We start from the raw sequence: 18,654 nt of genomic DNA on the forward strand, positions 1-18,654 counted from the left end.
GCTATGCAGTGAATATAAAGTGCTGGTGCTAAATCAACGCACAAGTGCATCGTGTGTTTCAAATCAGTGCTCGCTAGCAGCTCACCTTACTGTCTGACTCATATATTCCAATGAGTCAGACACGCTGTTACACCCAATGGTGTCAAAATGCAATGAGGTTATCTTATTGCATTTTGACACCATTGGGAGTGTAGTGGGTGCCTTGCATCTCCCGCAGCCATGCAAGGCTGCCCGAGGCTCTCACTGAAGGGAGGCAGTGCCTGCCAGCAGCTGCAGGGGAATTTCCCGCCTCCCTCTCCTTCTTCTCACTGTGCAGTGAGTGAGAGGAATTCACAGACACTCAGAACCCTCCCCTGTTTCTCATTTGCAGAAGGAGCTAGCCAATCCAGGGAGGATTGAAGAACTGTAAAGAACTCTGGGATATGTAGTTCACAAAACAGGTGGCTCCATTCTAATCACTAGGGACAGAACTACAAACCCCAGCATTCCCTGGCAAGGAAGGAATGAAGGGCACCATCTTGTCTACTGAGGAGAATTTAGTCAGCACAAGGCAGGGGAAGAGACTGGACTTAGGGGAGAGGTGTTGCTTCCCAGGTCAGTCCATTGCTGTGCTCCAGAGGTCCAGCCTGATTAAAGGGGAATCCCGGGTGCCTGTCCAGACACACCTGCATCGGCTGAGTGAATCGTTCAAGGGTGAGGTGACCAGTCGGGTTACCAGAAGAGCCTGCCTGTTCCAGGACATTAGTTTGGGCCTTGACCGCAGGATTGGTGAGAGGGCAATTGCCCATCTGCAGGAAACAAGGACACTGCACACAGACAGAGTTACTTCACTTTGCCCTCACTTGCCAGAACCTTGTTGAAGCCCTGTTAAGCAGTCACAGTGTCTGCCTTGCTATCCGGATACTTTCAGCATATCACAGTTACACTTTGCCAAGCATGAGTTCTAAGTGCACCAACTAAAGCGGATAGCCGAAGATACAAGGCCTCATCTTTCTTCCAAGGGACTGAAGTTAACGGTGCCATACGGGCACACACACACATACTCAGGGCTCTGTATATGTAGTGTATGTGCAGCGTAGTCTGACTTGGGAGCTAAGCCACTAAGCACTGAATTAGGTAGTGTTTGTAGTTGGGCCTGTGGTGTCAGAAGAGAGAAGAGAGAGGTCTGACATAGGAGAAGGTCATTCTTCTGCTCTCCTCCTGCCTGGACTCATAACGCTAATTTAAGTAGAGGTAACTCAGCTTGTGTTAAATTGTTATATTGCGATTTATTGTTGTTTAAGTTCTTGCCTCTGCTTCTGGGGTAATTTACGGATGTGGAATCCCCTAGAACCAGTCTGATATAATGCATTGAATTAAATTGCTCTTAATCTCAGTGATAGCTAATTAATTCAAGAATACACTATTACTGTCTGTTATTTTTACACAGAGACCTTATAGTAAAGACATTTCTGTGATTTATCATAACGTGTGTGTTTTCTTTGGTCATGCACTTAACACTATTGCCAGGTGTGCCAGAGGGGCGGAGCTTGTTCTTGGGGTTGAGAGGCAGAGTACGGAACCAATCATACTTAAGCAGCTCCTCCAGGGGTAGCGCTACAGGTGTAATAGCGTGTCTAACTCATTGGAATATATGAGTCAGACAGTAAGGTGAGCTGCTAGCGAGCACTGATTTGAAACACATGGAGCACTTGTGCGTGGATTTAGCACCAGCACTTTATATTCACTGCATAGCACGGAAGGATTTTTTATTATTCTTCAAGATATCTATTTATTTTATGGACTCTTTTCACTTGATTAATTTGCACGTAAATCATTATAAGTTTTGTCCACTTTTTCACTTGTGTTTACTGGATTCATTCACAGTATTGGTTGGTTGAATGATTTGTCACTGTATAATATTCACTTAATGATATTGGTCCTGTTGTGATTGATTTTTTTTAGTCAACTTTATTATTCACTGTTTATTTTACCTTTGCCGCTGCATTATTTATATACTGTTTGAATATGCACCAGTTCCCATGAACGGCCAACCGCACAACAGTCCAAGCGCCCCCTCACCCAACTTATGATCCTTGTGCGGGTCTTTGGAATGCTGGATTGATCTTTTCTAGACTAATTTCTCTCCAAACTAGTAAAGTCAAGCAGGGAAGCAAGCCTCATGATGACTTTGAATGGCATAAACAGTAACTCACCCTAGCACCACCGCACTGTGGGAAGATAAAGAGCTAAGTGTCGGTGCTCAGGCTGAACGTCCAAACCAAATGTTATGTGAATAAAGCCGGCACAGGAAAAGTCTTCTTCCAAGTAAAATACTTTATTCCAACATGGATAGCGGTGACAACATGACAAATGCTGACGCGTTTCGGCTTTACGCTTTCCTCATAGCATGCTATTTGAAGACTTTACGTGTTCCGGCTTTATTCACATAACTTATGATGACTTTGGCCTCTTCAAAGTGCAATTCCCCAATCTCTGCAGCAACAGTTTGCTCGGGCTTCAGCTCAGACCCCGGACTCCATTGTACACTAGCCTTCCCAAACATTTCTAGATTAACAGAAGGTGACATCGCACACTTCCCATGTTACACTCGTTTTTAAGATGAGGTACATGTCCTTTCATGGGCAAAAAAGCAAAGCAAACAATAAGTCCTGGTAACGCCCACACCTGCTTCATGGCTGTAAAGATAACATTATTGCATTAGGCCAACTGTCTTTACCCTAGTAGACTAGCTAGCCTCAATATCTAAATAAGACATCTTGACACACTTTGCATCCTAAAGAAGTAGAGATGTAGTCACAGTTTCCAACACTGCATCAGTACACCTAGCCCAATCACTGGAATGGCTAACTGCCAGCCAACTCTACAAACAGTCAAGTTTTAGGCCTTAATGCACGCTAGGCGTTATAAAAACGTCAGTAGCATTAGCTGTAGAAAGCTGTAGAATGAGTATTGCAGCATTTTTGTAGTAGCGTTTTTCAGAGTTTTTTAGACTTTTTTAGCTATAGCGTTTTTGTAGCTTTTTCTAGAAAACTATACTCCCTCAAAAGCTTATGGCTCAAAAATGCTGATAAATGCAGAACAGCTGAGTTTTTCAGCATATCTAGGATTTTATCAGAGTTAGAGTGTTTTTACAGCTCAAAAACTCCTCTTAAAGCCCACTAGTTCTGGGGTTTTTTTTCCAGCCAGAAAATGCCCCTGCCAAAAACTGCTGATAACATCCTCTGCGCATGAACACATTGGATAACATGCTTGAGAGTTTACTGGCTGCAGAAAAACACCTGAAGCCAAAAACAGCAGCTGTAAAAAAGTCAAGTGAGCATGAGGCCTTAAAGCGGAGTTCCAGCCACAAAATGTTTTTTTCAATAAAAATACCCCAGGGACAGTCAGGGCTAGTACATTCCACAATGGATAGCCTCTGTACTGTCCCGGGTCTCACTTACCTTTTAGAAGAAATACTTACCTTGAAAATTTCTTCTCCAGCGCTGCCATCTCGGATGTGGGCAGCTGAAGCCAGCGCGTCCTCTTCTGCGCCCTCTTCCATGTCCTCTTCTCCCAGAATGCGCCTGCACCAGCCCCACTCGTCACTTCCGGTGCAGGCGCGTCATCCCTCCACAGCTTCTGGGCATGCCCAGAAGCTGTTTAGCAGGGAAAGTGAAGAGCGGGGCCGGTGCAGGCGCATTGATTCCTGGGAGCGATGACGTTCAGCTCCCAGGAATGAATGCAAAGAGGAAGTGACGGCGCGGGCTGTGGCCGCAGAGGGAAGAAGTGGAAGAAAGGTGAGTATAGTTTTCTTCAATAACAAGGTAAGTAAACAAAAAAAAATCGTAACTGTCCATTTCTTTTTCAGGTGACAAAAAGCAAGCGGATGGCCCAAAATCGATTATGTCGATTTTGTGGCCGGAACTCTGCTTTAAGTTGAAAGATCCAGAATGGGCAAAGTTAGAGTACACAGTACACTACACTTCCAAGATAAAAAGTACACATAATGCAGGGTTACTGGAGAATCCAGTTACAAATCACAGGTAGTCTTAGAGGCAATATGGAACCTTTTATTATACCTAGGAATGTTGCTCTCCTTGCTCAGCAACGTGATGTGTATGTGGCCCTCGGTCACAACTTAGACCAGGGTTTCTCAACCAGGGTTCTGTGGAACCCTAGGGTTCCTCCAGGGGGTTGCTAGGGGTTCCTTGAGCAATGAGCAATTTCTGCCTCTTAGATAAATTTCCAATGACACCATTTTTCCTTTTAGCGATCTGTAAGGGGGTAATTCTTCCCAATGATGACAAGAGTAAGGAGCACTCTTCCCACTGACTGTCAAACTAATGTGTCATGAGTTGTAGATTTTTAATTTTCAGCAGGGGTTCCCTGAGACCAGAAATTTATTTCAAGGGTTCCTCTGTTGTTAAAATGGTTGAGAAAGGCTGACTTTCATCTTGGGTAGAAATGGAGAGAGTCATTTCCAATCAAAGTTTGTTGGATTGGAAAGTCCTGCTGCTCTTTATTTTCCCTGCACAATTCCCACCCAATAAATTTGGCACACAGAGCGCACAGCTTAGTGCATATAGCTGATTGCAGAACTTCTGTGGTCCCACAACATCAAATAAAGCTTAGTTTAGTTTAATAATAAATGTTCAAAGAGTCCTTATGACAGCATTATTGTGTTCACAGAACATGTACTGCGCGGGCTTATGCAAGCACATAGAGCAAGTGCTATCCATTTGCTCCAACCTGCATTTGTCAGTGCCCACATACACATCAATCATGTTTGGAGGGCTCAGTGGATCCTATAAACGGCTTCAGCTCAGCTGCACTAGACCTATGGTAAAATGAGCTTGGCATTACCATTACTTTAGAGTTCCTGAAAGATTATCTCTACTAATCTTAATATGACAAGCAAATCTGAAGTATGTATTGGAACTATAAACTAGCAGCAATACCAAATTCATGGTAATGCAATCTTCATATATACATAATATATAGTGATAATGTTCCAGCTAGCATCCCAGTGCGGAAATTCCAGGATCAGCATGTATTAAATCCATCCCAGTTTATTTTTGAAATCATGAGCTAAGATATCAAATTATTAATGTTTGGCAAGCATTATAGAATACTAGTTGTCAGCAGCTGATAAAAGCAAATTAGTATTTAGGAAAATAAATTTATGAAAGTTTGTAGCCCAAAATTTGAATAACCTAATGCAACAGTAAAAATAGTACCTTGTCCGTTCTTAGTACCTACTATTTTGATGTAAGGTATGCCGAGATCACTTGCACTTAAGAATTAGCTGTTCAAAAAATTCAATGTAACACACAATACATGGCATATTTAGTTTAAATGGTAACACACTGCACATTTCCAATGCACCACAACAAATGTGCATTTTAGAGAAAGCCGAATCTTAGATGTCACCAAAGCAGATTACCACTGGAAAATATATCTTCACTTTCTGTTCAAGTGACAGCTATACATTTTTGGGCTTCGCAATGCCCAACAAATAGGGAGGGTGAACCTACCCAGCAGGGATACAGACACCACTGACAGCGGTTCTAACCCCTCTCTACTCTATCAAAAACATTTAAAAAAATTAGACTAGAAATAAACTTTAACTTACCAGGACAAATATGTGAGTATCTTTGCGACTGGTGAGTATCCTTGCGACAGGTGAGTATCTTTGCGACTGGTGAGTGTCCTTGCGACTGGTGAGTATCTTTGCGACTGGTGAGTGTCCTTGCGACTGGTGAGTGTCCTTACGACTGGTGAGTATCCTTGCGACTGGTGAGTATCTTTGCGACTGGTGAGTATCTTTGCGACTGGTGAGTGTCCTTGCGACTGGTGAGTATCTTTGCGACTGGTGAGTGTCCTTGCGACTGGTGAGTATCCTTGCGACAGGTGAGTATCCTTGCGACTGGTGTGTATCTTTGCGACTGGTGAGTATCTTTGCGACTGGTGGGTATCTTTGCGACTGGTGAGTATCTTTGCGACTGGTGAGTATCCTTGCGACTGGTGAGTATCTTTGCGACTGGTGAGTATCTTTGCGACTGGTGAGTATCTTTGCGACTGGTGAGTATCTTTGCGACTGGTGAGTGTCCTTGCGACTGGTGAGTATCCTTGCGACTGGTGAGTATCTTTGCGACTGGTGAGTATCCTTGCGACAGGTGAGTATCTTTGCGACTGGTGAGTATCTTTGCGACTGGTGAGTATCTTTGCGACTGGTGAGTATCTTTGCGACTGGTGAGTGTCCTTGCGACTGGTGAGTATCTTGCGACTGGTGAGTATCTTGCGACTGGTGAGTATCTTTGCGACTGGTGAGTATCTTTGCGACTGGTGAGTATCCTTGCGACTGGTGAGTACCTTGTGACGGGTGAGTATCCTTGCAACTGGTGAGTATCCTTGCAACTGGTGAATATCCTTGCACTGGTGAGTATCCTTGCGACTGGTGAAGTAGCTTGCGACTGGTGAGTATCTTGCGACTGGTGAGTATCCTTGCGACTGGAAGTATCTTTGCGACTGGTGAGTGTCCTTGTGACTGGTGAGTATCTTTGCGACTGGTGAGTATCCTTGCGACTGGTGAGTATCCTTGCGACTGGTGAGTATCCTTGCGACTGGTGAGTATCCTTGCGACTGGTGAAGTATCTTGCGACGGGTGAGTATCCTTGCGACTGGTGAGTATCCTTGCACTGGTGAGTATCCTTGCGACTGGTGAAGTAGCTTGCGACTGGTGAGTATCTTTGCGACTGGTGAGTATCTTTGCGACTGGTGAGTATCTTGCGACTGGTGAGTATCTTGCGACTGGTGAGTATCTTGCGACTGGTGAGTATCCTTGCGACTGGTGAGGATCCTTGCGACTGGTGAGGATCCTTGCGACTGGTGAGTATCTAGTGACTGGTGAGGGTATTAGCGACTGGTGGGTACCCCAGGTTTTGTACCAGGGAAGTTAGAGGTAGTGTAGGTAAGGAAGAGCAGGTCGTTAACATTATCCCCATAGAGTAGTGGGTAATAATGTCCGACAGGATTGGGGATGCCACTCAGTGCACTTCTTGCGGCATGTATGCGTTCCTTGATGAAACAATCGAGGACGAATACTGCTGTGCAAGATGTGAGCGACTTGTTGCTCTGGAAGCCCACATCGTGGATCTAGAGAACACAGTGACAAGACTGCGTGGCATCTACAACCTGGAAAGGAGCTTGGACTTCACCCATCAGGCGCTGGCAGGGGTCAGCATAGAGGAGGAAGGAACAGAGGAGACGCAAGCAGCAGAGGTACGCAGCTGGGTGACTGTTAGGAATGTTAGGGGGAGGAGAGTCAGGGAGGCCAGTCCTGAGTTGGTACACCCTAACATGTTTGCCGAGTTGCAGGTTGAGGGGGATATCAACTCAGGGGTGGCAGAGCTGGAGAACGCGCCCTCCCCCAGCTGCCAGGGGAGGGACGGCTCCAGGAAGAAGGGGGGCCGTAACGCAGGAAAGGTTAGAAAGGTTGTGGTAGTTGGGGACTCAATTATCAAGAGGACAGAGAGGGAAATCTGTAAAAAAGATTGCGTGAACCGAACAGTTTGTTGTTTACCGGGCGCCCGAGTTCGGCACATCGCAGATCTGGCAGACAGATTGTTGGGCGGGGCTGGGGATGACCCAGCGGTCATGGTGCATGTGGGCACTAATGACAAAGTTAAAGGTAGGTGGAGGATCCTTAAGAACGATTTCAGGGACTTAGGTAATAGATTGAGGAAAAGGACCTCCAAGGTGGTTTTCTCTGAAATACTGCCTGTACCTCGAGCCACACAGGAGAGGCAGAAGGAGCTTAGGGAAGTTAACAAGTGGCTGAGGAATTGGTGTAGGAAGGAGGGGTTTGGGTTCCTGGAGAACTGGGCAGACTTCTCAGTCGGCTACAGGCTCTTTAGTAAGGATGGGCTGCACCTTAATGGGGACGGTACAGCTCTTTTGGGGAGAAAGATGGCCACCGAGTTGGAGGGGCTTTTAAACTAGGAGACGGGGGGGAGGGCTCAGAAATAGAATCAGTCAGGAGGGAGCAGAGGACTGAAGGCAGTTGTAGGGTCAATAGCGACAGTAGGTCAACAACATCAATTGGCGGGTCTGTGCGGGAGAACAGCAGACCAAACAGAAATAAACAAAACCGCCAATCACGTTTAACTTCCGTAAAACTAAGAGGGGTATATGCTAATGCCAGGAGCCTAGCTAATAAGATGGATGAGTTGGAAATATTGGTACATGAGGAGGACATAGACCTTGTGGGAATAACGGAGACTTGGTTTGACCCCTCACATGACTGGCTGGCCAATATCCAAGGGTATTCGGTGTACCGGAAGGACAGGGTTGGTAAAAGAGGGGGAGGGGTATGTCTCTATGTCAAGAACAATATAAAGGCGCTAGAAAGGAGTGACATTACGGATGGGATGAGCATGGATTTAGAATCTGTGTGGGTTGAACTCGATAGGGAAGAAGATAAGGGAAAAGTAGTTGTGGGGGTTTGCTATAGGCCACCTAACCAAGGGGAGGAGGTAGAGCTGGAATTTTTAGCACTAATAAGTAAAGCGGCAAAACTAGGATCAGTCATCATATTGGGGGACTTCAATTATCCCGACATTGACTGGGAAGAGGGGACTGCACACTCGCATAAGGCCCGGCTATTCACGGAAACCTTACAGGATAACTACATGTCGCAGTTGGTGGATTCCCCTACTAGAGAGAATGCTATCCTGGATCTATTGATCACTAATGACCCAGACATAATCTCGGAGGTAGGAGTCCAGGACAACCTGGGCTCTAGCGATCACAGGATGATCACATTTAGTATTAATAACAATATAAAAAGGCAAGTGGGGAACATAAGAACCCTAAACTTCAGAAGGGCAGACTTTCCAAAATTGTACTCATTGATGGAAAGGGTAAACTGGGACCAAACCCTGGGATCACTGACCACAGAGGAAAAATGGGAATGCTTTAGAACAATATTAAGCAAAGGCATCTTGCAGTGCATTCCTATGGGGAATAAATTTAGAAGAGACAAAGCCAAACCTGGCTGGCTAAACCGTAGCGTTAAAAAACTTATTAGGGGAAAAAAATTGGCCTTCAAGAAATATAAATCAGAGGGCACCGTATCGGCCTTCCAGCAATACAAGGAGGAAAATAAGAAGTGTAAACACGAAATCAAGATGGCTAAAATCAACTTTGAGAGACAAATAGCGGAGGATAGTAAAAAAAACCCAAAGAAATTCTTTAAATATATCAACAGCAAAAAAACTAGGGCAGAGCATATTGCACACATAATTAGCGATGATGGGAGGATGGTTACAGAGGACACTGAAAAAGCAACCGTGCTGAATTCTTTTTTCTCGTCAGTCTTTACGCAGGAAAAGGAAGGGTACACTGACCATGACTGTATGGTTAGTAGTAATACACAGGACTTGCCACTATGGCTAACAGAGGGGGAAATCAGGGAAAGACTGGATAAACTTAACACAAACAAATCACCAGGCCCGGATGGCGTACATCCGAGAGTGCTCAAGGAACTCAGTATGGTTATATCTAGACCACTGTTCCTGATCTTTGCTGACAGTATTAGGACAGGAGATGTACCAGGGGATTGGAGGAAGGCTAACGTGATTCCGATATTCAAAAAGGGCCAGAGACATATCCCGGGAAATTATAGGCCTGTCAGTCTGACATCAATAATATGTAAACTTTTGGAGGGGATGATAAGGGACTATATCGTAGAGTATGCTAAAGACAACAACATCATCAGTAGTAACCAGCACGGGTTTACAAATGGGCGATCTTGTCAAACCAATCTCTTAGCATTCTACGAGGAAGTGAGCTGTGAGCTAGATAGGGGGAGACCAGTGGATGTGGTGTACTTGGATTTCGCTAAGGCGTTTGATACAGTTCCCCACAAGCGCTTAATTTATAAAATAAGGTCTGCAGGTATCGACAGCAGGGTTTGCTCTTGGATACGGAATTGGCTAAAAGGCCGTGTCCAAAGGGTAGTAATAAACAGCGCATACTCAGACTGGTCTGAGGTAGTAAGCGGGGTGCCCCAGGGCTCAGTCCTGGGACCAACCTTGTTCAATTTATTCATAAACAGCATTGAGGAAGGGATCAGTAGTTCGTTATCAGTTTTTGCAGATGACACAAAATTGGCCAGGGCAATAACTGCACAGCATGAAGCAGATATCCTACAGAATGACCTGGACAAAATTACGGAGTGGGCAACGACATGGCAAATGAGGTTTAATGTGGAGAAGTGTAAGGTTTTGCACTTGGGGACCAAAAACATAAAAACACAATACACGTTAGGAGGGGAACCCTTGGGGGAATCAAAAATGGAGAAAGATCTGGGAGTCTTAGTTGATGATAGATTAGGCAACAGCATGCAATGCCAAGCGGCAGCTTCCAAAGCCAACAGAATATTAGCATGCATAAAGAAAGGGATGTATTCCAGAGATAAGACTATAATCCTTCCACTTTATAAAACTCTGGTCCGACCGCATTTGGAGTATTCTGTCCAGTTCTGGTCGCCAGTCCTCAGGAGGGATGTGTTGGAGCTGGAGAAAGTCCAGAGAAGGGCAACTAAACTGATTAGGGGGTTGGAGGACCTTACCTATGAAGAGCGGCTGCAATCGCTCGATTTATTTTCCCTGGAGAAAAGACGTCTGAGAGGGGACATGATAGCAATTTATAAATATCTTAATGGGGATCTCAGCTTAGAAGAAAAGCTGTTCATTCGAAGGAATTGCATGAGGACTCGAGGACATACAATGCGATTAGAGGAGAAGCGTTTTAACCTCAGGCAACGTGGGGGGTTCTTTACTGTTAGGGCTACAAGATTGTGGAATTGTCTACCACAAGAGGTGGTTTCTGCGGGTAGTATGGTGACTTTCAAAAGACTCTTAGACTTACATCTCAAGGATCAGGAGATTGAGGGCTATGTTAGATGATTACAGTCACACACACCTACACAGGTTGAACTGGATGGACTATTGTCTTTATTCAACCTCACCTACTATGTAACTATGTAACTATGTATTAAAAATAAGGTATACAATATATAAAACAAGCTATTAACATTTGACCTAACTATTTAGCTCAGAATGTACTGATGTCAGAGAGAAACTCAGAAAGCTCAAATGGGCAACTTTCATATACTTTACAGAAGCTTAACTTATGTATTCATGCTCCCTCCTCTGGTGTCTTTTTATTCCAATACAGCTGAGCTGAGTGCCAGAAGTTCACTGTTCACAAAATTATAATGTCTTGTGAATCAACATTGTGAAAAGTATAGGGTTAGTGTGGATTAACCAGTATAAGTGTTTGAAAAGTTTTCTTTCCCTCTTAACATGACACCTTTCCCTCTCTTTAAGTGTAGTGGGTAAAAATGCTAAACATGTGAAACTGTCATCTACGTTTGGCTATGGACTTTGTGGCAGCATGCACAGGCAGGCAAAGCAACAGCTGCCTGTTCGTGTTGGGCATCTCAGAAAAAAAGAAAGAGGGGCACAGTAGAAGACATACAAGGAAATCTGTCTACTTCACTGTATGTAAAGCTTGTGGAACTAGATTGCATACCTAAAAGCACATCACAACTTTTTTGGAACCTGTAATAAAGGGGTGTGAGGTAAAGAGCAGGTGGTAAAGAGCTTGGAAGCAAGCATTGTTAATGCTTCTCTTCTGATAGTTTAGCAATATGTTAGATTAAAGATGCCATATTAGGAGACTTGCATCTGCAGAACATTTTAACCAGACTTGTCTGCTTCTCTGTATTAATATTTTAAGAATGTAATATTCATATGTATATTAATATTTATTAGTTAATATACAATACTACAATAATAATATAATTAACATTAAAGTTGATTATTAGTTAAACTTCTTATAAATAACTAAGATGTACATGTTTCTGCATTTTCTGCAGTGGTAAGGGATTGAAGTTTCAATAAACAACTTTTTCAGTTTGTTGAAAAAATACTAACTACTATATATAAAGATATATAAAGATAAATACAGATAATGTACAATTAAAATATGTAAAGCCAAAACTTGTATTTTTTTTTATAGAATAGGGAAAGCTTACCCTCCCTGGTGGTCTGATTATGTCAGGATTTCTGTGCTAAAAGCGGTACATTTTTTTGCAAAGAAATCTGTTGTTTTATATTTAAAAACTCACCTTCCCCTGCGATCCCCCACCGTCCTTCCCCGCCGTCCTTCCCCGCCGTCCTCCCGCTGTGGCAGATTCCGACACCTGCCTTCCGGTTCCCTTCTCTGCGAGCGTTGCAACGCAGGGGGGGTGGAACCGGCGGCAAATTCAAAAGTGTAAATACACTAAATGACATGATACCTAACGGATTACACTGTACCATGCCATTTCACCACAGGATTGCACTTGGATACTTTTCCAGTGCCCTGCCTGTGCTTTCCAGTGCTTTGTTCCTGGAAAATTGAGAATGACCATGGCGTCCAAAAAGCGTTCTTTTTGCGCAAAAGCGCTTTTAGACAAACTGAAAAACAGCGACAGTGAAACGGAGTTACTTGAAGAACTGAGTGATAGCGATTTGTGGGAAAAATTCATCATCAGGTACGGAAAGTGATGACAGAGATGATTCTGATGTCTCTTTCTGGCACATAGCTCTGTTGGAAATTCTGAAGAATCATTTGATATACTTCCCAAATTCCACAAGCTATGTGCCAGAAAGAGACAGCAGATTCGTCACTGTCGTCACTTTGTATACCTGATGACGAATTTTCCCATGAATGGCTATCGCTCAGTTCTTCCAGTAACTCCGTTTCGCTGTCACCGCTTTCCAGTTCGTCTAAAAGCGCTTTTGCACTAAAAAAAATGCTTTTTGGATGCCATGGTCATTCAAAATTTTCCAGGCACAAAGCAGTGGAAAAGCACAGGCAGGGCACTGGAAAAGTCACCAGGTGCAATCCTGTGGTGAAATGGCATGATACAGTGTAATCCGTGAGGATCACAGCTTTGTATCATGTCATTTGTGTATTTACACTTTTGAATTTGCTGCCGGTTCCACCCCCCTGCATCCCAACACTCACAGGGAAGGGAACCGGAAGGCAAGTTGCGGCAATCAGCCGTGCACATAGTGGGGAGAGACTGTGGGGAGGACGTCGGGGAGGACAGCGGGGATCGCAGGGAAGGTGAGTAAAGTTCTGGGGTTATCCCGAGTGTGGCTCGGGGTTACCGCTTTCTTTACTGAAAGTTAACCCTGAACCACACTCGGGAATACTCTGCCAATTTTTGCTTGCAATTGCTGTTTTTTTTTTTTGTTTGTGAAACTGCCTATTTTTGTTTGATGCTATTAATGTAATAAAGCTGATTGTGGCCAATTTAAAACCCCAATTACTGTCTAGATTTTTGCTCGGCCATTTGTAATAACATGAAATTAGAAAATGGCATTGGTATTAATTACTTATTATAAGTCATAACTATATGGAAGGAAAAGGTTATCTGTTAATATCAAAAACATAGGTTTAGTAGCATGGCGTACCAAGGCTTCTATGCACTATCCTTTATACACAATAGATATAGCCAACTTAGACGGCAACGATACCAAACCTAAAGGTACAAACTTTGCATGATAATGGGAAGACTGTGATATTTAGCTGCATCAGAAGGAAATTGTTATCTAATAGTCCAGTAGACAACTTGGCTAATTACAATATTTCACTTACTTTTGACTCATCAGCAAAAGCAAATAACCACCATGAGTAATGACGTGACCTTCTTTGGTCAGCACAACAAAAAAAATAATGTTAGAATTAAAAAAAGTAGGAGAAGAACAGAAAATGTCTTAAACTTTTCCCTGCCCAATTATCTAATTTGACCTCCTGGCTGCCATAGAGGTCTGATATGCTTCAGTTTGCTTTCAGCCAGTTGGTGCTGAGCCTGCTTATTTGACAGCTTTGTTTAGAATTTTCTCTCCTTCTCTGCCAGTCATCAGAAGAATTTCTGGGAAGTCTAAAGACTCAGTCACCTGTCTCCCACATATTAAAAACGGACTCACAGATTTAAAGAGTGTAATACAGTTTGTATCTTTATATAGACTTTGACTCAGTGGTCTACCATTAGAGGATACAGCTTAATATCAGTGGTGACACAACAAGGACATTGCTAAATGCTAGTGATGTAACAATAGCTTGCTGGTAAATTTCAGGGATACTTTACTATGATGGTGCTAAATGCTTACCATAAGTATCTCTGCTTAAAAAGCAAAAACATATAAGCAAAACTGCCACCTCTAAAACAAGTTCATTAGACTGAAACCATATTTGCCCAGATCTGTTTATAAAGCACTGAATGTGGCTTGCACCAATTATTCTCTGGCAGATAATTTTCCAGGTTCCTATATTTTTTAACAACAATGATTGATTCTATTCTCTAACAGGGAATGTTTTGTGCCTTATAAATAGACCCAAAGGTGTTGGTTTAACAAGGTCGCATCAAGAGCGACATTATTGTACAGTACTTTGTTACAATGATCTGGATACTAACAGCAGAAACACATTATTTTCTTCTATTAGTGAAAGCTGCTTTTGCAATCTTTCATTTGTGACACTGTAATCCAGAAGAACAATATTAAAACAAGTCTGATTAAAAAAAAAAACTGTCATTTAAAATGAAACACTAAAATGAGAGAAATTTCAAAAAAAAAAAAAAGCTTGTTGCCTATTTGTTATGCTGAACCACTAGTTTCATTTCCAAAACAAGTGTACAGATCAGTGAGGTTAAAGAAAGTCAAAAGTTCTTATCTGCAAGTTTGTTCTATGTCAGTGACTAAATACTAAACAGAGAGTCAACATGACAATCAGACAACTAGCATTTTCATAAAGAAAAGATTTTTTTTTTAACATCACTTTCCAAAGCTGGTCAGATCCTACCTGCATTTTTACAAGTTCTGTAAAGTCGATGGGCAGCCTTAGGCATCTGTCTCATTACAGGTTTCCTTTAATATTGCCTAATGTTGTTCTTCTAAAGTGTAATTCCACTTTTGCCTAAAAAAAAAAAAAAAACACATTTTGTTGCAGATTTCTAAAAAAAAAATTTCTGAAGAAGTAGCTGTTTGTTTGACCTTTATAGCCTGATTCTGAATGTGAGCGTCTGATTCATTATAATACCTTGTGCACTCTCTGTGTTTTAAGGAAAAATGATGCAGGGGCTGAATTTCTTAAGTAACTGAAATTCCTATTGCAAGAGATGCTTAAGGTTTGACTTATATCTTAGTGCAGACTTCTGGGAAAATCATTGAACCAGTCATACAGCAAGAAATGATAAGTCTGGTAGTGTTCTGTTCACCAACTCTGTAAAGAATGCCTCCAGGTTGCCATATTGCATTGAATTTTAGAGAAAATTACAGCAATGCAAGTTAAAAGGAAATGTAATTAAAAAAATATATATATATATTAATTACAATATGGCTGCTGTGGCAATCGTATAGACTATATTTTTTTATGTGATAGATTTTTTTCCACAAAAATGCAGTTATTTTTTTAGGGATTTTTACTAATTTCAAGTCCCACATAACTTTCAATCTACTGTGAACAAATCTACTTTTCCTTTGCTACTTGTTCACAAACTGTTCATTTTTTTTCAGCTGTTAAAAAGGCTCCTGGCCCGGGAAAACCAGCTGCAAAACCGGCAGCCAAGGAAGCTCCAAAAGAAGAGCCTAAAGGTAAGCATCCTTGGAGCAATTACTTGGCATATTTGTAGAGTTGTAAGTGATAATTTAGAGCTTCCAAATTAGAAACAGACTGGAAAGTGGTAAAGAGACCAACATAAAACTGAATGTAGATGTGATTTTTATGTTTACCTGTCCTACAAAATGTCTAATAAAACCAGTATTGAAATGTAACTGTTAATATGGTCGTGATGATTTATCTGTAATTAATGATAAGCTGTGAAACACAGTACTATGTAGTACTATGTATTATGTTGTTTTTTTGTTGTCGCTTATATTTGTATTGTAATGTCAATTTTTTTGGAAATGAAAACAGTACCTTCTGAGTCTTCTCTGTTGATATGGTATGTTGAAGATTTATATGTGGTCAACCATATGTGCAGTTGGTGAAATGTTCAGTGTTCAATCTATTTTGGTATATCAACTTGATGCTTAGCTAAGATTGTGCTATCTTTTAGCAAAAATACACATATAAAAATTAGCATAGTTTCATAGAACTGTAGTTTATTCATAGCAATCTGGTTTAAATTCCCATGACACAGCCAACATAATAAAAGGGTATTTTATCTTGTAGTAAATGTGGACAACAGATTTCTGTTTAATAGCAACAAAACTATTTTTTCCCACATTTTGGTATGTCACAGCCTTATTCCAAAATCGATAAAATTCATTATTTTCCTCAAAATTCTACGAACAATACCCCATAATCCAACCTTCAGGCTGGATGCACTGTATCATTAAATATGAGCATACTATGAGTATAGAAAAAGCAATCTCTACTCACAAGAACTTCTAAGCAAAGTAAAATTATACAAAAAGACTGTATGGTAGCAATCTAGTAAGATCATGCTACAATAGAAACATTCCAGGCTTTAAAATTATTAAAGTTAATTGATTAATCAAATGAAAAACAAATATTTCTAAGCATAAGTGAAACATTTTTATTTTCAATAAAATGCTGACTGTCAATCATGAAATGCCAATGCCAAAGAATGAGTTTCAGTTAGACTTAGACAATAGTGGCAGGATATTTTATAAGTCTGCTGATTTTTTTTATCCAGGAATATTTTTAAATGAGTAGTTACACTTTTATAGGAGCTGTGCATTTTGATGGGCTGGGGTAGTCTGTTCCAGAAAATAACTGAGGTGCAAAGACCACTGGTTACTCAAATGGTATTTGGTTAACACATACTGTTATTGAGACTTATAGAAAGTTGTACAAAGGTTTTGATATTATCAAAGGAATTTTAAATTGTATTTTGCATCCATGATAAAAAAATACAGATCATTCAAACTACAACATTACTTATTATTGACAGTACCTTCCAAAATCTCCCAGATCCTCCACTCGCCTTATAAAAGTACAGTCATCAGATGCAGATAGATGAAAGTTCTTACTCTCCTACCCTGCTAACCCAGGGCATCATTAATATGCTGCAGTATTCCAAACTTCTTTGTGGTGTCATGAATAAGGTGAGCTCAGCTGTATATTGCCCAGCCGGGTTGAACGCACGAGTTGAGGATGAAAACAGTGCATCCATGGAAGCTTTAGAGAACTCCAAAGCCTTGAAGGATTTAAATATGACACTAAGCAGCCTAAGGCAGTGCAGACTCTGACTTATCTGCATCTTAGGCCTGCACCTCTATTTTATGATTTGAAGGTAAAATAATGTGGGTACATTAATTCCTTTCACTAAAAAACATAAAGACTTATGAGAATAAAAAGTATTTTTTAATTAAAAACTGGAAAAAATGGTTTACAGAAAAACTTATATTCCCTGATGACATAATGATAAAACATTTATGGAACTTGGTGCATGGGAACTGTATTCAGTATCAGCCAGATTCTTGTTCACAATGTCCCCATTTTGTTGCTAAAATGAAACAGAGATTTGAATGATATTATACTTATTATACTTGGGCCAAAACCAGAAAATTGGGCTTGAACTGATTAGCCATCTTACAGGTTCAATACAAATGCCTTCTTCGGTTATTTAAAAAAAATTGCTTCAACTATGTTTCTATTCTGGAAACTCATATTGGAGTTGAGATTCTGAATTTTACAGATATATTGACAAGCATATTTGAAAAAAAAAAACTGGTAATTATTTGGTGACAGAAACTGGTCATCTGGCTCAAATGGCCTTTGTCCACTTTTGTAGAGTTCTTCTCCTGTGCACCTTTTTCATAAATGTCATCTATTAAAACAGTTTGACCTTGGCACATTAATAATACACAAGGAAGTGCATAGCAAAGCATGCATTGTTACTTTGTTCATTGTATGTCCTGCATGTTTTTTTAAACACGTTTAAAATGTTAGTCTTGAACCCAACACTGTTGAACTAGTCTATCGTCTTTTCCATCCTACTCTTTCTCACATTACAGCAAGATTTGAACTCTCAATTAATTAATACCGATTAATGACTATTAATAACAACATATTGTAAGTCATACTTCATTTTCCTAATTACAGTATGACATCAACAGGCTTATTTTAATAAAGCAGTGCAAAAAACAGCAATAGTGTGAATTAAGTGATACGTACCAATCAGATTTCAATTCTTAAGTAGAAACAAATAGAATTATTTGACTCTGCACATTGTTCTTTGTTTTATTAAATAAGCTCCTCTAATACATAACCACAACATTCACACAGTTTGCGTGTGTAGCTGGCTGTACTACAATATAGTAATATAACTTTATTTACAGTAAAACTTTATATTACTTGTATTCCATTTCATGTGTTGGTTTGTCAATGTCTTATTACATGTGCCTGTAGTATGTTGCTATATGTGCACGTATGCATGTAATGTTTTGAATGTCATCAGTGAAGTCCCAGAAGACCCCAAAGCTTTTCCATTTGGGTGGTGAGTTTGAAGAGCCATTTTGGAATCTGGTCTGAGTAGTATCTGTTGTCACCGTGGAGGACAGTGAAAGAAAAGCTGGTTCATCA

General features: G+C 41.1%; 1 protein-coding gene across 1 annotated transcript in view; it reads left to right on the forward strand.

Annotated features, from left to right (window-relative positions):
- Positions 1-18,654, forward strand: part of LOC309568083 (myosin-binding protein C, fast-type-like) — a 184,826-nt gene that overhangs the window by 22,907 nt on the left and 143,265 nt on the right. Inside the window, exon 2 of the mRNA XM_082273656.1 lies at positions 15,618-15,695. Coding sequence (XP_082129782.1) covers positions 15,618-15,695 — 78 coding nt within the window. The remainder of the gene's footprint in view (positions 1-15,617; positions 15,696-18,654) is intronic.

The sequence above is a fragment of the Pelophylax lessonae genome, assembly GCF_965119305.1.
Source record: "Pelophylax lessonae genome assembly, chromosome: 12".
NCBI classification, from domain to species: domain Eukaryota; kingdom Metazoa; phylum Chordata; class Amphibia; order Anura; family Ranidae; genus Pelophylax; species Pelophylax lessonae.